At 38.5% G+C, this 22,899-nt stretch overlaps 1 protein-coding gene across 2 annotated transcripts in view; it reads left to right on the forward strand.

Moving 5' to 3' along the window:
* The window catches only part of LOC122813771, a 450,190-nt gene that overhangs the window by 308,435 nt on the left and 118,856 nt on the right, over positions 1-22,899 (forward strand). For both annotated transcript variants that reach the window (XM_044086265.1, XM_044086266.1), the window contains exon 6: positions 5,871-5,944. In XM_044086265.1, coding sequence (XP_043942200.1) covers positions 5,871-5,944 — 74 coding nt within the window. The remainder of the gene's footprint in view (positions 1-5,870; positions 5,945-22,899) is intronic.

Here is a 22,899-nt window from a genome sequence, read left to right on the forward strand (position 1 = left end):
ATTTGCATGTTTGTCATTTGCGTAATGCATAGCCATATTCCTGTACTATTTTTCTTACCGCACAGTAGTGTAACCTGACTATGTATTGCAACATGCCTGCATGGCCCGCTTCTCATGCAAATGCACACTGCATACAATGCAGCTTGATTATGATCAGCAGACAGGCTGTAGGGTACGTCATGTCACTTTTATGACTTGCAGAGCTGTAATGCAAACAAAAGCTAGAACAATGCAGTAATTCAAAGGCTACTGTCAGCATACCTAAGGCAGACTAACATGGAACTGTGAACAGACCTGCAAACAAATACTGTAAATAGGAATGATGTTCTTCGTTCCCCATTGCTGCAGTCCTTACTATAGGGTATAGTCCGCCGTCCAGTCGGCCCGAATACCAGAGTATAAGGCTGACGTCGGTCAGGGCGCATTAGACTGACGTCAGTACGTCAGGGTACTAATGCGCATGACCGACGTCATATCCTCAGTCTTTTTTGCCGCATGGTCCGATGCAGAAGCAGTTTTGCGAGTGCAGGTTGGCGTTCTGAAATATTTCCGAAACCGGAGTTTCAGACCGAAACAGAGTTGGCTAAGTACCCCGTTGGGGAACATTTTGGTTTTTTCTTGCCTCAGTATTTAACCGGATGTCAGAAAAAGTGAATAACTGTATTTCTTGTGGGAAACAGATACCTCATAGGGATTACCATACCTTGTGTATACCTTGTTTAGGGCCTGAGCACGGCGTTGTTGGTTGCCGCTCTTGTGCTAGGTTTAACAAACGCACTATTAAGAGGAGGTTAGACTGTGCCAGGTTAGTGTTTGGGAAGCGTTGCAATTATAAAATGCCGTCGGATGCTCCGACGCCCGCTTCGTCAAGAAGCGCAAGGACAAAACAGCGAAGCCTAGGGTTGATGAACCGGCAGTCCCGGACGTCGGTTCTTTAGACGGCCTCAGTGGAGCCAGAGGTTTTGCCAGGAGTTTCCATGGAGTCTCAGGCAGAAACTTTACTGTTACAGGATGTGCCTTCTCAGGAGGTAGGCCAGGCTGAGGGGCTTCTCAGGTAACTGTTCTTCCCTCTCTTCCCAAGGTAGTTAGAGCCTCTCCTTCTGTTGCCAAAACTTCTTTGAGAGGTAGGCCAAGTTCAGCTTCAGTGGGGCTTCTCCTAGCATTTCGGGTTCTGTACCTAAGAAACATATGCTTAAAATGGCAGAAGATTTGATTACTATGATTAGAGGTTCTATGCCCCCTCCTGATAAGAGGCCTAGGGTGGAACCGGAGTTTGATAGTTTTGAACAGTGTTCAGAGGCTTCAGAGTCTTCTGCGGAAGACTTGCAGGAGTATCCTACTTATTCTGATTCTGATGTGGATGATTCCACTCCTACAGCTTCTCCTCCTGAGGATTTCTCATTTTCAGAGACTCTGCATTCCATGAGGGAGCACTTTAAATGGGAAGGCCAGGATTACTCTGATTCAGGAAAAGGCTTAGGGAATTCTTGTTTTACCCCAGCATAGGCCCTTAGCTATTCCTCCTGTGTTGAATGTGGTGGAAGATGTTTTGCAGAGGCTTCCCTGAACCCTGACTCTTTGCCTCCTGCTCCTGTTAAGACTGATAGGTATTATAGGGTGCCCGAAGCTCATAAGTATTTGTTTAAGAGTCCTAGGGCGGACCCAGAAACTATTTCTCAAGGGCCTAAAGGTGTTAAGGCTTCTGTGGTTAAAAATCCTGTTCCCACTGATAAAGAAGCAAGGGCTTTGGATAGGTGGGGAAAGAAAGTGTATACTTCTTCCACTCTAGCCATGAGAGCGTTGAATTGTCAGTTTCACATGCTAAAATATCAGAATTATCTCCTTTCACAATTAAAATCTAAGGTGGATGCTTTGGCGGAAGGTATTGAGTGTAAAGAGTTGCTGGATTTGGTTCATGTGTCTGAACAAATGGGTAAGCATTCTTTGCAATGTGGTTTTGATGCTGTACAGGCCTCTTGGAGGGTGGCTGCTACTAGTTCTGTTCTTCGCAGGCATGCCTGGTTGAGGGATCAGAATTTAGCTGAGCATGTTAAGACAAGGATTTTGGATGCTCCTTTACAGTCTGATGTGTTGTTTGGAGCGCCTGTGGAAGCAGTTTTAAAGAAAATGGAGGACAAAGCTAAGTCTATGCTATCTGTTAAAAATTTTTTGCAGGTGCAGCCACCGTAGTTTAGTAGAAATTGGCCTGCTAAGGGGTGGACATATCCTGCTTATGATTCCCAGTCTAGGGTAGGTCTAGACGTGGTAGGGGCAGGGCTCAAGGTTCTTTTAGGCCTAGAACAGGGAGTTCACCTGCTCAGACTTCTGGTGAGGGCAGGGGTCAGTCCTTTCGTAAACAGACCCAATGACCTGTCTTTTCAGCTGCCAGTAGATTCTCGTCTGGCAGCACCTTTGGGAGGAAGACTGTCTCTTTTCAAAGAAAATTGGGATTTAATTACTCAAGACAAATGGGTGTTGGATATCATTCACCACGGTTACAGATTTTATTTCCATACAATGCCCCTTTCAAAGGCATGCCAGGCGTTCCTCCTCCACAAAGAAAAGAGGCTCACAAGCAAGTTTCTCAGTTACTCCAGATGGGGCCATTCAGCCAGTCCCTGTATCAGAAAGGGGCCTAGGATTTTATTCTCGCCTGTTCCTAGTACCAAAGAAGGGGAACACGTGGAGACCAATTTTGGATTTATCTCTCCTCAACACTTTTCTGGACATTCCCAAGTTCAAGATGTTGACGTTACAACAGCTTTTACCTCTGCTGGGCAAAGATCACTGGATGGTAACTTTAGATCTCAAGGAAGCTTACCTTCATGTGCCTATAAGGCTAAGTTGCAGGAAGTATCTGCGGTTTCGAGCTGGAAATTCTCATTATCAGTTCTCTGCATTGCCCTTTGGCTTATCTACTGCGCCCAGAGTATTCACAAAGGTTCTGGCTCCAGTGATAGCTTACTTCAGGCTTCACGGGATTCAAATCTATCCTTACTTGGACGACTGCCTGATTCTGGCTCAAGAAAAGGAAGACCTTCTACAGCATCTGGAATATGTTATAGCAGTGCTAAGATGCCTAGGGTATTCTGTGAACGAAATAAAGTCCAGTCTAGTACCCTCTCAAGACATGTGCTTTCTGGGTGTGAGACTGAATACAGCAGCCCAGATGGCCTTTTTAACCCCGGACAAACAAAAGAGTCTATCACTTTACTTCCATCAACTATCTCATCAGTCCGTGCTGACTGCAAGGACAGTCCTTCAAGCATTAGGGTTCATGGCATCTTGTATTCTGGTGCTTCCCAATGCCAAACTGCATATGAGGAAGCTGCAATGGTATCTCAAAATGTATGGACACAGCACTGCCAGGATTTGGACACTGTCATTCAAATAATACCTTGCCTTCAAAAGAATTTTTGTGGTGGGCTCAGGAATGTCACCTAAACAAGGGACTCTCTGTGACCCGGCCAGAGGCGAGTCAGATTTTAACGACAGATGCCTCGGACATTGCTTGGGGAGCTCATCTAAATGGAAAGTGGATACAAGACAAGTGGCCTGCCAGACTACAGCATCTACATATCAACATGAAGGAGATGTTAGCAGTCCAGTTTGCATTAATGGCTTTCAAGGAGTTACTTCTTCCAGGGCAGGTGTTGATTCTAACAGACAACACAACTGTCATGTGGTACATCAACAAGCAAGGGGGAACACATTCTTATCCTCTATGCAGGCAAGCGATGATTTTATGGGAGATTGCGCTAAGCTTGCAACTTACTCTTCAGGCAAGGTTTCTGCCAGGAGCACAGAACTCCTTAGCAGATGTGTTAAGCAGACAAATCATGGATCCCCACAGTGGAAACTGGATCTTCATGTATTTCAGAGATTGACAGTGTCATGGGGAACTCCAGACATAGATCTGTTCGCTTCTCCACTAAACCACCAGCTGCCAAAGTATTGCACAAAGGGGTTTCATCACACAGCTTGGAAAGTGGATGCTCTGTCTTTCAGTTGGAAAAACCTTCATGTGTATGCCTTTCCACCTCTACCTCTTCTTCCAAAGGTACTATTAAAGGTCAGACAAGACAGGCCAAGGATGATTTTGATAGCTCCAGATTGGCCTCGGCAACACTGGTACCCACTACTACGGAGTCTGGTAAAGAAGCCTCCATGGCCTTTACCTCTGATTCCTCATCTGTTATCTCAGAAGGACGGTCATCTGCTCAATGTCAAGCTTCACTCTCTTCATTTAACAGCCTGGCATATTCTGTGTTGAAACACAGCAGGTCTCAACTTCCTCAACAAGTTTTAAATGTGATTATGGAAGCTAGAAGACCTAGTACAAGGAAAGTGTACGCAGAAAAATGGAAGAGATTTTTATTTTGGAGTACAGCAAAGAATTTGGAGATTTCTGAGCCTAATTTGAGTGTGGCTCTTCAATATCTTACTGAGTTATTGGACAAAGGTTTGTCCTTCTCTTCCATTAAGATTCATGCTGCAGCAATTTCAGCTCACTATGATTGTGACCCACCATTGTTTTCGCATCCTTTGTTCAAGCAGTTTCTTAGAGGGGCAAAGAATATAAGACCCCCACGTAGAGCTCCTACTCCTGCTTGGGATCTCAATTTTGTGTTGGAAAAACTTACTCTACAACCTTTTGAGCCTGCGGCTACTGCTGAATTGAAATACTTGTCATGGAAGACTGCTTTTCTGTTGGCTATTACTTCTGCAAGGCGGGTGTCTGAGTTGCAGGCCCTTATGGCAGTAGAGCCTTTTTGATTTTCCATAAGGATAGGGTATCATTACGTACTAATCCTTCCTTTATGCCTAAGGTGGTTTCTAGTGTGGCCTTAAACCAAACTATTCATTTGCCTACTTTTTATGCAGACCCCCAAAATAAAGGGGAAAAGATTTTGCACACTTTAGATGTACACAGGCAATTGCGTTATTATTTAAGCAGGACTAAGGATTTCAGGCAGTCTCAGCAGTTGTTTGTTTCTTTTGCTTTGAGTTCACAGGGCAAGCCTGTGTCAAAACAAACTATTTCTAGGTGGATTGGCTTTTGCATTGCATTTTGTTATTCCCATCATGGCAAGGAGATTCCAGCTGGGATTAGGCCTCATTCCACTAGGGCTACTGCCACTTCAACAGCATTTCTAAGGGGTGGCAACTAAGGATATTTTGGAAGCAGCTACTTGGAGTTCAGTGCATACTTTCTCTAAGCATTATCACCTTCCTATCTACTCTAAGTCTAGGGCTGGTTTTGCCACAGCTGTTTTGCAAGGCATGTTGTCAGCTCCTGCTTCTTTATGATTTGCCAGCCTCCCTTACCTCTGCTTTGGGATTCTACCCAATAGTAAGGACTGCAGCAATGGGGACCGAAGAACATAGTACAGTTTTGTACCTACCATGAATGTAGATGTTCGAGGATCCCCATTGCTGCAGTCCAATTTACCCTCCCTCCTTCCCCTCTGTGTTTAGGGGTGGTTGTGTAGGTGAGGTTACATGCTTATATTTTTGTATATATTCTTGTATATATTGTACATATTTTTGGTGCAGGTATTTTGGGCCTTGTCTTTTTAGGGTCTTCTGACATCTGGGGCAAGAAAAGACTGAGGATATGACGTCGGTCATGCGCATTAGTACCCTGACGTACTGACGTCAGTCTAATGCGCCCTGACCGACGTCAGCCTTATACTCTGGTATTCGGGCCGACTGGACGGCGGACTATACCCTATAGTAAGGACTGCAGCAATGGGGATCCTCGAACATCTACATTTATGGTAGGTACAAAACTGTACTATGTGTAGATTGAGTGTATGTTGCATAATTTAAACTGTGGATTATATGTGTGATTTTTTTTTTTTTATTAGAAATGACTACACAACCAATGATCAGACAGAGACAGAAATACAAGCACTATTTGAAGATGTGAAAAACCTAACAGGTAACATCCAGATTCACTTACAATGAACTTGTGCATAATTTAAAACACTGTTTTACAGACACTGCAAGCTAAATGCAAACCCACCAAATTCAAAGATGTGTGTCAAGATTATGTCTAATTCATCCTCTAATTATCTTTCTCTCTCTTTCCCTCTCTCTTGCACACACTGAAACACTAAAACTGATTAAAGGTTGCTGCCTGTTTGGTAGAACAGGGAAATGTATGTATGCAAAGGGTTTTATTACATATAAACATTGTCTTCATTAGAAATAAACAGGGTAGCTTGGCAACTACAATAAAATGGTGTACAAGTCTGTTGACGAGGGGACAAAAAATGGCTTGAGAATTTATAATTTGATGGAATGACTGATAAATCTTGCCAAACTTCAAATAACGTACTCTTTAGTGCCTCAGTTATACTTCTTAGAGACATAAATTTAAGTACATAAAGAGTTGAATAAATAAAGCTAATTGTAAAACAAATTGTATAGGAAAAAAACAATTAAAATAGTAGTGTCAGTGTCTCAACAATATGAGTTCTAGCCTTCTGTACAGGAAGACCAGAAGGTTGTGTGTTCTAGTGCCATACCAGATACTTGGATTAATTTTTCCAGTGTGGTGCTGCATTCCTCAGTTCAACATCCTGTAGATGAAATATTCACCCGTGGTCTCATCTACCCATGTTGGTTGTAGCTCAGGTGGATGTAAAAGATCCCATGGCACTTATCTGAAAAGTAGGAAAAGTTTCTTAGTGTGCAGCTGTTAGTGGTCTGGCTCTGCAATACAGTTGAATTTGATTGATGGTTTCTGGTGCCCTGATAAAATTTCCTAAGTTAGTAAGAATGCCACCTTAGGTCTTCCCTAAAAAAAGGACACACTCCTAGTGGCACTAACCCAGACATCAAAAAAGAAAATGAACAAATATATTAAAAACCATTAAAGGCAAATTCAGATAACATGCATATATATATATATATATATATATATATATATATATATATATACAGTGCAATGAAAAAGTATTTGCCTCTTTCCTGATTTCTTATTTTTTTGCATTGTTTGTCACACTTAAATATTTCAGATCGTAAATATTCAACAAATATTAGACAAAGATAACCCAAGTAAACACAAAATGCAGTTTTTAACTGATGATTTTATTTATTAAGGGATAAAAACTATCCAAGCCTACATGGCCCTATGTGAAAAAGTAATTGCCCCTTGTTATGAAGTATCTGTGGTTAATCACATTTTTGTGAAAGCTGAGTTCAATTTCAGCAGCCAAACCCAGGCCTGATTACTGCCAGACCTGTTGAATCGAGAGATCAATTAAATAGAACCTATCAGACAAAGTGAAGTAGGCCAAAAGATCCCACACCATGCTGCGATCTAAGGAAATTCATGCCACCATCTAAAGAAATTCTGGAACAGATGAGAAACAAAGTAATTGACATCTATTGGTCTGTTACAAGCCATTTCTAAAGCTTTGGGACTCCAGCAAACCACTGTGAGAACCATTATCCACAAAAGGAGAAAACATGGAACATTGGTGAACCTTCCCAGGAGTGGCCAGCTTACAAAAATTACCCAATGAGCACAGCAAAGACTCATTCAAGAGGTCACAAAAGAACCCAGAACAACATCTAAAGAACTGCAGGCCTCACTTGCCTCAGGTAAGGTCAATGTTCATGACTCAACCATAAGAAAGAGACTGGGCAACAATAGCATACATGGCAGAGTTCCAAGGTGAAAACCACTGCTGACCAAAAAGAACATAAAGGCTCATCTCACTTTTGCCAAAAAACATCTTGATGATCCCAAAGACTTTTGGGAAAATATTCTGTGGACTGACGAAACAAAATAACTTTTTAGGAGGTGTGAGTCCCATTACATCTGGCATAAAACTAACACAGCAGTTCAGAAAAAGAACATCATGCCAGCAGTCAAACATGGTGGTGGTAGTGTGATGGTCTGTGGCTGCTTTGCTGCTTCTGGATCTGGATGACTTGCTGTGATTGATGGAACCATGAATTCTCTCTACCAAAAAATCCTGAAGGAGAATGTCCAGCCATCAGTTCATGACCTCAAGCTGAAGCACACTTGGGTTTTGCAGAAGGACAGTGATCCAAACCACACCAGCAAGCCCACCTCTGAATGGCCTAAACAAAACAAAATGAAGGGTTTGGAGTGACCTAGTCAAAGTCTGGACTTTAATCCAATTGAGATGCTGTGGCATAACCTTAAAAAGGCTGTTCATGCTTGGAAACCCTCCAATATAGCTGAATTAAAACAATTCTGCAAAGAAGAGTGGGCCAAAATTCCTCAACAGCGATATGAAAGACTCATCGCCAGTCATCGCAAATGCTTGATTGTAGTTGTTGCTGCTAAGGGTGGCACAACAGTTTTTAGGTTGGGTCTATATTAGAAGACCGAATGTTTAGGTGATCAAACACCTAAACATCGATCTTCTAATATCGAACTGCACAATGTCGAATGTCCCAGGGATACACGTCCCTCGGCCACAACACAAAAAAATTACTTTACATCTAAATTAAGTTGGGATTTTCACCCCCCACATCCCCCTAACTAAATATACCAACTCCGAGATTGCTCAACAGTAGGGAAATAGCAAACTCCAGTGAACGGCCAAGGGAAATATTTCCCTGCTTTAAATCGGCCGTTTGCTGTTTTTTGCTTTCGATATGAGAAGAGCAATGTGTAGGTGTTCAAGCACCTAAACAGTTGGTCTTCTAATATAGACCCATTAGGTTTATGGGGCAGTTACTTTTTCACATAGGGCCATGTAGGTTTGGATAGTTTTTTTTCCTTAATAAATAAAATCATCACTTAAAAACTGCATTTTGTGTTTACTTGGGTTATCTTTTTCTAATATTTACATGTGTTTGACTATCTGAAACATTTAAGTGTGACAAACATGCAAATAAATAAGAAATCCAGAAGGGGGCAAATACGTTTTCATTGCACTGTAGGATATATATCCTTGTAGCTATCACATACATAAACACACACACACACACACACACACACACACACATATATATATATATATATATATATATATATATAGTTTCACTTTATAATCTCAAAATACTAAAATACTGAATTTTAGTATCTAGAGAATATAAAGCCAAAAGTGCAATTACGTGAAACTGCATAATATCGAATGCAGAAATGTCGAATCCGCGGTTGTGTTGGTGCGTTTGTGATGTGCGGTGTGGTTTGTGGATTTAGCTGGGGATTCAGGTAAGTGGTGTTTTTGTAAGGTTATTGGGTAGGGATTTTAGGGTGTGTAGTGGTGGGTTTTATGTGTTTGTGTGTTTAGTGTGACCTCGGAGTTAGTATATATAAGTAGCAGGGGGGCTTTCCCCCCTGCTTATAGGTAGGGTAGGTATGTTTGTTAGGTTTTGTTTGTGTGTGTTGTTTTGTTTGTTGTAGTGTAGTTAGGTAGGTGTATTTGTGCTTGTTTGTGTGGTGATGTGTAAATGTGTATGATCGCGATTTTGAATTTCGCGATATTGGATTGTCGGTTTTTGAATTTTCGGCTTTATAGTCTCGAGATACTAAAATCTGGTATTTTAGTATTTCGAGATTTTATATATATATATAAAGGCTACAACCACTTGAAGGAAAACTTCTTGCTAGAGTCTGCATTCAGTATAATAGGTTTTTGTTTTAAATTATTATATTTTAAAATGAAAACATTCTCTTTATTCAGTTATACAGCACATACTGCCATGCCACCCCTAACATGTGGAGCGTCCTTCTCAGACTTACCTCCACTCCTTAACAAAAAGCTTAAAAGTCCTAATCCAGAGACTCAGTCATTTCTTCCTTTTTCTGATGTACCGTCTGAGGTTTCAGAACCTGCGGTATGTCAGACTCCACCTCAAATTAACTCTATGGAGACCCTTCTGAAGATCAGAGGGACTTTTGACTGACATGAATTATGATCTTTGAGTGTTTAAAAGCCATCCTTCAAATACTCATTAGGAAAGAGATCCTAGGTAAACTTATCAAGTTAAGTCAGGGATCTGAGCCATTGTGCTTGGTACATGTGGACGTCACACCAAAAGAGAAGTGTCAAAAAGTAAGCGTGTAAGTTCTCCTCCTCCTCCTTCTAGGGAGAAGGAATAGAGAGACTTTTCTCATGGTTAGCTCAAGATCAATTTGGACCTGAAGCCTCCTTCCCTTTCTTCCCAATCCCCTCTGTTCACTACTTAGAAGATTGCTGTGGATTCATCTCCTCTGAAGATGAGGTTTCTGATTCTGACCATTCTCTGGCATACTTCTCTCACATCCACTTGCCAGGCAAAGTTCCTTCTGATGATGAGGATTCTATTTAACCTAAATGTCCTGTGGAAGAAAACTTTTTTGAAAAGAAAATTTTGAACATGATGAAGCATTGTGAGTGGTGAGCCTAGGCATGTTATAAAAGGTCCAGAAAAGATAGTACATCTTGGAAATGAGCACCCGGCCTCTTCCCAGTCTCTCTTGCTCTTGAGGCTTTCATAGATGTTTTTTAGTCCACTTCTGCTGCCCTAGACTTGCAGCCTCCTGCCCTCCAAAGGCCAGACAGATTTTATAAAGTCCCTGGTGATATGTTCTTGTTTAGAAATCATGTGGCAAACTCGTCTGCAGTGACTTTATCTTATGATAAACCTTCAAAAACTCCTTTCCAATACCAATTCCCTCTCTTCAGACAATGCTAGCATGGCTATAGATAGGTGGAGTAAAAAAAAAGGTTTATACCTCCTCGATTATCGTATTCAGGGCTATTAATTACCAAACCCAGATGACTAAGTATTTGATATCCATTCTCATTTCCTTAAAGAATGTAGTGGTGGATTCACAAGGGACTGATTCGTTAAAAACAAATGTCCTTACTTAATCAGGCTACACAAGTAGCCAGACATAGCATTAAGTTTAGTTAAGATGCTCCAGAGGCCTCATCCAGAACAGCTGCTTCTGGGTCTGTCATACGCAGGTATGTATGATTGTGCAATCAACCCATACCTGAAAACTTTAAAGCAAAAATAATGGATTCTCTTTATAGACAGTTGCCTCTTGTTTAGTCCAGAAGCAGCTAACCTTTTCAAAGTAGTTTAGAAACAGGGAGGAAAAACATACAGCATTGCAAACAAGTTTTGTTAACCTCTGTACCTAGGCACCAGAGGAATTTTCCAAGCTAACTGTAAGAACTGACATAAAGGTCTTTATTTTTAATTACCCGGAGCTGTACTGGACAAGTGCCAGATATCGCCGCTTCTAATTTATGTGCAATATCTTCTTGTACCTTTCAGAATAAAAGTCTTTATTCACTATGAGTTTGATAAAGGTGGCTAACCAACAAACAGTAGAGGTAGACATAGTAATCCAACAAGATGTGAACAAGCCTTATACTGATATTGTCTCAAATAACAGAAGTGATAAGCAGAATCAGACTGAATATTCAGACTTCTGTAGTTCTGAAGAGTGAATTACATTCTCCGTTGTAACTCTGAACTCAAAATTGTTCCTTTCCTCTGTAAAGGCAGGATCAAGACAAACTGCATTGCTTTCTGCAGTTTCTAAACTTTTACTGACTGTCTGAATTCCTAGTCACGTGACCTGAATTCTTTACTCAGTCTTTTCAGTATCTCAACTGACTTCTGTCTAGAAAGTATCTCTCATAGTGATAAAATCCTGTAAATTTCCTGCAAGTTCTACAGACCTCTTTTACCTCGATTCCCAAGCTTTGCGCCACCTGAACAAGATCTGTTTTTGCATCAACTGTTCTGCAGACTCTGTTACATTTCACCCTTAGCAGTACTTTGGCTTGAAGGCTATTTCACTGGGCTCATTTGTATCCTTTACCAAACATTCCTTTCTATTGAAACTGCACGTACTAAAACTGTGTTTAAAATGTGAAGTATGAAATAAAGATATAGGTCTGCTCTAATATGGCTGCATTTATAGGCCTATGCAAACAGAGTACTGTATTTATGTAGAATTTATTCTGGCAAAGCTATGTGTTTGAGAACCATATTCTTACTCAAACCCACGTCTTTTGTCAGAAGGGATTGTAGACCTATTCAGAAATACAGGAAGCCCCCCCCCCCCCAGAAAGAGATTGCCAGAAAAAAAAAACAGAGGGATTCCCCTGCTCAGAGGTTTCCTTTTGGGATAACTATCTACAACCTCTTTCTCCCTGCCCCACCCCTCTCAAAAAGACTGACCCAATCAGACAGTAAATTTTTCCACAGTTAAGGGAATAATACCCTGCATCAACTCTTCCCAGTACAGAAATTTTGGAAATCTAGTCAAATTTGTTATGATTTGTCCTGTCTATATTCCACATCCCCTTTCCAAATTAGTTGGCAAGAACTTAACATCATTTAACTGTTTATCTTCGTTATCACCTCTATTATTATTAGAATGCTTTTTTATTGAAGGTGGCTTTCTCTCTCTTAATCTTTCTCTGTCTCTATCTGTCCTGTGGTTCTGTCACACTCCTCCTGTTGGTTGCTGTTCCTGCGTCTGAGCTGTAAAGGTTGGTGAACTACTGTGTATTGCATGATGAGTGGTTCCCACTGTCGCCTATTGCTTGTATCTGGCTGTCCAAGGTGCTGAAGTACTATGTATTGCATAACGATTTCTTCCCACTGGATGTAGGTGCTGCCTGCTGTCGCATCTCCATGAATCATTTGCCGCGCGCACACACACACACACACCTCCCTACATCATTTCCTGACCCCCCACACTACATTCATTCAGAATAACATATATATATATATATATATATATATATATATATATATATATATATATATATGTGTGTATATATATATATATATATATATATATATATATATATATATATATATATATATATATATATATATATAGTTTCACTTGAAACCGTCGAATTACCACATCGTCGAACCTGAAATCATCGAGTCCAGACCGTCGCAATGTTAGATCAGCGAAAACTGAATTCATCGAGTTGCATAACATCGAATATACTGTACACAGCTGTGTATAATGTTTTATGCCCTGCTACTTTTGTAATTCCCGCTATAACTATATATTTAAAGAGTTGTAGTCTCTTTAAGAAACAGATCTTAGCTAACTAACATGGCGGAGAACACAACATTTCGCCCTGGAATAGTAGGTACTTTGTACTCTGTTACAAAATCCCAACGTGGTAAGGATGTCCTCATTATCGACGAATATGTTTATAACTTAGAGCGTGTTGTGGATAATAAAGAGATACTGGTGCTGTAAACAAAAGTATATTACTAAATTTAAGGGACGCTGTATAACGATGTCAATGTCTGATGGTGAAAAGTTATGTAAAACTGCTGCTCACAGTCATAGTGGAGATCCATCTGAGGTACAGCGATATGAGATGTGTTCTCAGCTAAAGCAAAAGGCTGTTATGTCCCGAGATACACCATGTTTAATAGTAGATGATATTATGTCTACCAGCAGTTTAGACACAGTTCCTAATCTACCAAGCAGAAAAGCTTTACTACAACAGGTTGGTAGATTACGTAGAATGCAGAGTAGAGGTTTAACTAGTGGTACAGTAACACTTGAAAATATTGATATATCACAATATCAGTTGAAAGAAGGTGCGTTCATTAGTAAGAGGTATGTAGATAAATCTACTGACTTGACTGTGTTAGTGATTACTACAGTAAAAAACCTATGTGATCTGAGCAAGTGTACAATTTGGTTAATGGATGGTACTTTCTTCTTTAAAGGGGTTATTTGTCGGCAGTTGTACAGTTTGCATGGCTTTGTGGAATTCGGCTGTTATACAAGAACAATGCCGTTGTATACACTCATGACCAGAAAGTCGCTTAGAAGTTATAATGTTATGTGGCATTGTATATTATCTTTGATGGCTGAAGAAAACATTGTACCGACTGTGAAGTATGTTTTGTGCGACTTTGAAATAGCCGCTATAAAAAGTCTACAGATGAATTTGAACGGTATTGTACCGAAAGGATGTTTATTTCATTTTAGCCAAAACATATGGCGAAAATTGCAGAGTCTTGGGTTAGCTGCATTATATAACTAATGCCATTGTTTCCAGATTTCTGTAAAGTGTCTCATCGCGTTGTCATTTTTACCAGAAGACGATGTACTTCCTGCTTTTAGTTTGTTAAAGCAGTCATTCCCTGAAGAGGGACAACCGTTATTAAAATACTTTACAGATTGGTATTTGTTGGCTAAACCCAGGAAGTTTGCAACTAGAACTGCAGCATTTGTTTGTTTTCCACCATTATTTCCTAAGGAATTCTGGAATATTTCACAGCTTAACTTGCAATGTTTCCCCGTACACAAAACAGCGTAGAGGGATGGCATCACCGTTTGAAGTGTTTGTTGGGAGCTCGCGCTACTGATTTGTCAGTGCTTATGTGCACTTTGGCTTGAGAACAAAACAGAATTGAGGAATTACATGTTCGTATGGCAGCAGGGTGCCCGCCATCACCTAAAAGACACAAGCTTATTGTACGTGAAAAGTGGTTACAGACAGTATTAGACATTAGAGACTCTTATGATATTTTGAGCTACTTGGAGGCTATTGCTTGGCTACTCAAGCTTTGATCTCACATACTTGTACATAATGCGTGTTGCAGAATCGGTGTGGTGTAGGAATTTTTATATTATTTTAATGTACTTCTGTTGTCTGCATTGTCATGTGTTACTTTGAATTTCATTATATTTGTTGGAATACACTTACTGTGTGGAATTGTTATGGTGGCAAGATTGCAACTACGGGTGAAGATGGTTATATAATGGAGAGGACGGAGATTACTTCTCGTATGTGACGGTGTCTATTGTGTTTGTCTCTAAAGTGGACGTTTACAGGGAATTTTGTGTCATCGCCAGTGCATAATTCGATGTTTTGATACTAGGTATGTTGTTTGTAGGAATGTTTGCAATTTAACATGTGGGGAATTTGTTTTCGATGTTATGCAACTCAAATTCAGTTTTCGTTGATCTAAGTTTGCGACGGTCTGGTCTCGATGATTTCAGGTTCAACGATCTGGTAATATAACGGTTTCAAGTGAAACCATATATATATATATATGTGTGTGTGTGTGTGTGTGTATATATATATATATATATATATATATATATATATATATATATATATACACACACACACACATACATGCACATACATATATGCACACATTTATCATGTTAAGTGTGTTTGTTCTGATTTTGCATTGTTCATATAAAATTGTTGCAATTCCAGACAAGTTTCTCTGTAGCTTTCTTATACATCCACTTCTGCATCTGAGAATATCTATCATTTGCCTATAATCTCTGAAGACCTTACCTGGACTCATTACATCATGGACCTGGTAGGGAAAAGCTGGCAACAACTGTATTTTTCTGAAAAGCCTGAGGATGTTTGGCATGCCAATGCAATCCTCAGCAACGTCTACAGATGTATAATTGAGAGCATTCTCTCTATTACAGTATGACTTAGGAATAGTACAATACGAGATCACAGGGATCTGCAGTAAGTAATAAAAACTGCTCAACACATCATTGCAGTAACACTCCCTGCATTGGAGGACACCTACAAAGGAGCTTTGAGGAGGGCCCTCCTCATGGACACAGCCCACCCACAACACAAACTGTTTATGCTGCTACCATCAGGGAAGTGTTACAAGAGCATGGCAGCCAGGACAACCAGGTTGAAAGACAGTTTTATACCTCAAGCTATTAGACATTTATTGAAACTTATATACTACTTCTCCTCCAGTGTTGTAGGTTGGTTCACGTTTGGAGGGAAACAAGCTTTTTTGCGCAAATGCGGTCTTTTGCACAGTTATATATATTTTTTATTGATATTAGTATTTATATTATCTATTTGTTGTACTAGATTATCTCTTTTTATTAATTGTCATTGTTTTTATATGTTGCTGGAGGACTTGCAGAATAAGAATTTCATTGTACTTTGTGACATTGTCTGTATTACATATGACAATAAAGTTGAATTGAATTGAATAATTCTGTAAAAAAAAAAAAAAAAAGGAGCTAGTTCTGAAGCAGTCCTAACATAGTAAAACAACTCAGCTCAGCAGTTCATCCGAAGGGAATCTATGGTGATGTTCATAGGTTCATAGGTTCGTACTAGGCTATCTGCCCTAGGGCATTTATAAGCCTAGCCAGAGTGTATGTGGCTTACACCATCCCTTAGGATGAGAATACTACGCCCTTTTAGGGTTTAGTTTACTATGCCTCCAACATTTGGAACTCTGTTTACATAAATACCCTTTGTGATGTCAGAATGCCTCCACCCCCATCCCATGTGCTCAGTGGGCTCAGACAATTGGGTCTCGCAGGTGGAATTCACATGTTGATCCTGAGGCCTCTATTAAGTCATGACTCTTATAACACCAGTGAAGGCAATCAGTTCACACCTACCCACCAAGTGCTATCAAAAGAAATGCAAACCCTATCCTACCCCACCCTTACTACTCAATTTACTCCTCGGCTGCTAGTCACAGAAGCACTCTTAAATGTTTAAATGTATAGAGACACTTCCGGAGACAGTTTTGAACACAACCCATTACTTTCATGTAAAGATGACAAATGTACCCACAAGCAACTTCTGTATAGAAATGGGTGTCAGTTGTCCTTCATGTCAAAAATACCTTTTGTAGATTTGCAAATAAATGCTTTGTTTAGGTTGCAGTTTGCCTATTAAGTTTGGAGGCAGTTACAAACAGGGGATATAAGGGTTTTCACAAAAGATTTTAAACTAGCAATCTTGTGGTTGTGGAGGTTTGCTACAGACGTTTAGGTGAATTTTTTTACTACTGAAAATTCTATCCAACTTTAACCCAGACAGACATTTGGATTACACCAGTCTAGTGGGAGACTGCGACTGCTAGAAACCCCGAATGTCTGCTGCGACTTTAACTTTTAAATGAGCCATAAAAAGTCATACAGATGGGAAAAAAAGTATAAACCATTGCATACAACAGCTTGTCAGCATATATCCTACATCAAACTGTTACTTAAATAGTTTCCATTTAGGTCGGTAGTCTACACTGCATTTAGTCCATAAATCAATATAGCAGAGTAAATATTGGAGTTGGGGAACAAACTCAGTTACACACACACACTGTCACATCTCCTACATAATTTCCTACACCCCCCCCCCCACACACACACACACACACATCTCCCTACATCATTTCCTCCACACACATGCGCTCAAACGCACAGAAACACACACACACAGTTAGAAAAAATAAAAATGAAAAAAATATATAAATAAAAATATATTTTTTAAAGAATACATTTTATTGATTCACTCTAAAAAGTAAAAAAAAAAAATATGGAAGAGTGAACACTTCGCAAAAGAAACACAGACAAGCTGATTTCAGAAAAGCATTTGAGGTTTATTACTAATTATTCTACTTAATTGTACACCATTTATTAATTGATAGGTGTCATCATTTTTATAGTAGCATTTGTCAAGAACTACAATAGCTCCACCTGGTCTTATAACTATCTTATCATTATTACTCAGACTAGCCAATGCTTCACGTTCATTTTTATCTAAGTTAAAAAAAGTTATGTGAGTTATTGTATTTCATTTCATTAGACATCTGTATGAAATCTCTTTCACACGCCTGTTCAAATGCTTCTAGTAGTGGATGCATGTTGGGTGTAAACACACTTGGTTTTTTAAACAAAAACTGTCTATTTGTATTATCTTCTTTATACAGCATTTTTAAAGTCACGTTTCTTACAAACATTTTCATTTCAAGAATAAAGTCAGTAACATCAGTTCCTTTAGATGGTATAAAGGATAGCCCTCTATTTAAAAGTGACTTCTCTGAGTCTTTCAGTTCATATTTAGACAAATTAACAATTAGCTATGGTTCACTTGCCTTTGTATCTTGTTCTGCAACATTGTATGTTCTTCTATCTTCCGTTTTCTGCAGCCTCTGTTTGGTGTCTATTTTCTCTGGTCTCGAATCGGTAAAGGGAATTGGTGAAAAACCGATTCCAAGACAGGTTCAGTTGCCCTTTGTTTTCTTCTAACATCTCTTGTTGTAGAGGACAAGCCAGTCAAATTAATGACATTCAGTCGCTCATTTTCTACATCTGCATTATCAATCACTTGATTCTCCAGCATCAGGGACCCCTCTCTTATAACATGGTTGCTCGAGCTAGATGCTTGTATAGTATCCGTCCCATTATGGGACATTCGCTGTTGCAAATGTGTGGTTTCTACTTCTCTGCTGCCCTGCATGTTGATTTCCATGTTGTCGTCTCCCTTTTCATATCTCCACTTCTCGGAGACTTGAAAGGGGGCATTGGTTGATTTAGCTTTCCTTGATTGGTTCCCATGAGTGGGTCCGTTCGTTTACATGGTCGCTATTGGTTCCCTTGCTTCCTTTCGCTCTCTCGGCCAAGAGAACACATTACCGGCACTGAAATCGTTAAGATTGCGTTCAAGTTTCTTCTTTTTATCCAGAAGCAATCTGCGTTCTAAAATAGTTATGAGCGATGATACATCTTCATGAAACAGCATTAAATCCCTTTCTGTTGTTTGCAGTGTTATTTCATTTGTTAGGATCATTATTTCATGATGAATGTCACTTTCAATTCTTATGAACTGTTCAATAAGTAGCTTCATGTATGCAAAACTGGTGTCAGTGTTAAGCTGCTGCCATTTGGTTAAAAGTTCTGGATACAGACTGGTTAAAAGTTCTGGATACAGACTGCCATATGTAGGCATCTTTAAAATTCTAAGCCCCCTTGGGATAACATGGAAGCATAAACACGCCTCCATGTGTTTCCGTTGCCATTGCACATTCTTTAATTTAACCACTAAACTTTCCATTTTACATGTCAATTGCAGGATATTGATAGTATGTGCATTGCAATGTTCATTTTCATTGATATTTAACAGTTCTGTTCTATGAAACTGCAATAGCACATTGGTTTCTGCTTTTAATAAACGATTAAAAGCTTCATTAACATTGTCAGTCTTATTACCTTCACATGGTGTATTAAGTTCAGAAGCATTTCCTTCAGCCATGACCCTTTCACTTGCCAAAAAAATCACAGTACTATTCAAGAATCCAAGAGGCAGTTGCAAGGACAAAGATACCTTCAGCGTCAGCAGCTAAAATTGTATATCCAAGAAAAAATACACCTGGTATCACCACAGCTGTTCAGATTCACGACCTTTTATTAAAACAATTAGTAATTAGCTCTATAGTATGTAAGCGCTTTCGGGTTTATCCATAAACCCTTCATCAGACATATCAAATAAAATTTCTCATCATTTAAATATAGCAAAAGGCGCCAAAAAGTTTTTAAACCCAACTAATTAAATACATACCAAAATTCTCCACTAGGTGGTAGTATTTCATTAAAAATTCAGTTCTCTTACTACATTTAATGACTTACTCGCAGAAATACATTTATTACATTCATAATGCATATAAAAATATATAAATGTTAAAAATAATAAAAAGACATATACAAAACACACAAACACAATATATATATAAAACGTAAATACAAAACCAACTGCTAAAAGTAACCCACACCAAACGTCTCTTGCAAGCCAAATAATGAAAAATAAACAAAATGAGATGCAGAAGGCTGTAAACTCCAGAATAAGGCCTTTACTCAGTGCATAAACACAAGCGCTTTCACAAATAAGCTTCTTCAGGTGTACATAAGCACTAATAAAACACACCTTTATATCCAAGAAGTATATCACATGATACATAGTCATATGACAATAGACCTATGTGGTTCAATTATATCATAAAAACATATCAAAACTTTATTCATACAAAAATATATATGAAAAATATATATAAAAAAATATATATAAAAATTTTTCACATGGAAATATATAAAAAACATATATAAAAACTGAATAATTATTGTTTCAAGGGCCTCATCTTTAATCTTGGTCTTAAGGGAATACATTCATTAAGACCATGACCATCAGTACTGCTAAGTCTGGTAATCCAGACAGCTTCCAAACTCTCAGTTCTATTGCTAATGTCACCCTGTCTCAAACTCTCATAAGTCAAACCTATCACTCTAAAACTAAAAACATGACAGCTATGTGTATTAAGCACGTGTCTAGCAAATGCATTGGTCTTGTTGCCCTTCCTAATATTATAACAATGCTCCCCAATATGTTCCTTGAGACATCTGTCTGTCTTACCAACATAGAATTTGGCACAGACCATAAAACATGCAAGATAAACAACATGTTTACTATCACATGTAGCAGATACCCTAAAAGTATAATCTCTGCCCTGATCAGGATGATGAAATATCATATTACTATCTATATAACAACACCAATTGCATTGTCCACAAGGGTTAGTACCACTATAACCACTATTCTGTCTACTCTCTTTAGGATAACACAATCTCCTCTTGAGGGACCTCTCATTTCTAAAACTAATCCTGGGCACATGATCAACAATACTGGCAATCTCATCATCTGTCATTAAAACCTGCCAGTGTTTCTTAATAATATCAACATATTTATTCACATCTGTAGTATATTTCAAAGAAATCCTTAAATTAGTCTGAGTGGGTAATCTATTAACATCACCAGAAGATTTATTCCTCATAGAGATAAAAGGTCTAGCTTGTTGACCTCGCCTATCCATTGTTCCTGGTATCTGTTCTTTTAAGAACCTGTCATTGTAGCCTCTCTCTTTCAAATGCCTCATTACCCTACCTACTTCACACTTGAAGTCTTCGTCTCTAGCATTAAGTCTGGAAGCTCTCATTACTTGATTAGTGACTATGTTCTTAAATATGTGAGGTGGATGTGCACTACTACGGTGTAAAAGATGGTTAACATGACATTCCTTCCTATGTTGCTTAGTGTACACTTCCCCTCTCGAGTCTCTCAACACAGCTACATCTAAAAAATCCATACTATCATATGACATATTATGTGTAAAACGCAAATATTCAGTAGTATTATTGACATACGCCATAAATTCAAAAAACTGTTCATAACCGCCATCCCACAGAATAAAAACATCATCAACAAATGCATGCATTTTTATTGGCATATTTTTCAACCTACCAATTTGGGGGCACCTGACATCTGGGGCAAGAAAAACTGAAGAAAATGGTGTTGGCTGCATCTGTTATACCCCTGGCGCACTGTCAGGGAAGAGGCAACAGCAACCAACACTGGACCTAGACTTTGGAATTCTGGCCAACTGCGGGTAGCCTGCCAGCAGGATAACCCAAGAGTAATGACTGCAACAGTAAATACACTTGAACATCTACATTTATGGTAGGTACACAACTGTACTTTTTAGTAGATAAGACAGAAAAAGCACAAGGAGAAACAAGAAATGAGAAAGATGTAAGAATGGAAGTAAATGAAAGTATGAAGGAAACAAAAGGTCAAGAATGAGAGAGAGAGAGAAAGAAGTAAGTAATTTGCGTGTTGAAGGGGATGATAAATGGATAAGAGTCGAAAGTAAAATTTCTATTGGGAATAGAGTGAAAGTTTGAAAACGCAAATTTAAAAATATAGGTATAGGAGAAAAAAAGAAAAACGATAAAAGCAACAAAGTATTCCATAAAGTGAGAATCTTAGCCATTAATGTCAATAGCATGAAGAATGTTCATCAAAGAGTAGGAGTGTTGGACTGGTGTAGAATGTGAGACTTGGACATTATAGTATTAATAGACATAAAAATAGAAGAAAGAATACAAGCTCATGGGTTATGGGAAGCCAAGGTGGTGTGGAACTTAGCAGATGAATAATGTTCAGGCGTAGCAATTTTATGTAAAGAATGTATAGAAATTTTGAATTATACAACAGTAGTATTAGGAAGAATAGTTATTAGAAATAAGATGGAAGAACCAAATATATAGGGTAACTGCACTCTACGTATACACTTTACAAAAACAAAGAGAGCTTATGTTTAAAAAAAATACTTTATGTGAGTGTAAATATGCAAGTGATAGTGGTGGGAGACTTCAATTGCAATTTAAGACATAGGTGAAAAGAAGGGGCAGATGTAAAAGTTATTTCAGGTATAATCAAAAGTGGTAAAATGTACTTATGGAAAAACAAACATTGAACATACAAAAGGAGTAATCTGAGAACTGAAATTGATTACTTTATAGTATCAGAGAGTGTAAGTATATTACATCATGGAGATAATTATGTTTTTTAGACTATGTAGCAATCTGGATAAAGGTTCAAGGCAAATAGTTTGTATAAGAATAGGTAGAGGGATAAAAATAATTATTGAATTAGAACTCAGTGAGTATGTAAAGGAGATAGCTGGATTATGTAAACATGAGAAGATTTTATAAAGATTGTATAAGTTAGTGGAAAAAATCTAGGAAAGAAGTACTGGAATGGCTAAAAGAATACAAGATCATTGTAAATGTAAGTAATCGGTAACCAAGTCTTTAAAATTATATTCGATAATAAAGAAGAGTTTCTAGAAAAAGAGAAAATGTTATATGAAACGGACCAAGACAAATTTTAAAAAATGTTATCCAAACATATTTTTTACAAGGAAGAAAAGTATTAGCAGCACCATATCTAAGTAAAATGGTTAAAGAAAATATAAGAATAATAAGAGAGTTAATGAGTGAGGAAGGATGTATAGTGAATACACAAAAATAAATAATGCAGACAGTTAAAAGACATTTTGAAAACCTTTTCCATATGTGACACTGTAAGGAAAAATAGTTGTAACGTAAATTAACTGAAGAAGACAATAAGAGGATGGAAGAAAAGATTACAGCGGTAAAATTAAAAAAAAAATGTATTGAAAATGGTAAATGTAGAAGCAGCTACAGGTTTAGATGGATTTGAATATCTTATGTATAAGGACATGCAAGAGTGACAAAATATTTTTAGAGGTGTTAAAAAAATGATTTGA

This window comes from Protopterus annectens, chromosome 10.part0 (genome assembly GCF_019279795.1).
Source record: "Protopterus annectens isolate FY-2018-M chromosome 10.part0, PAN1.0, whole genome shotgun sequence".
Lineage (NCBI taxonomy): Eukaryota > Metazoa > Chordata > Ceratodontiformes > Protopteridae > Protopterus > Protopterus annectens.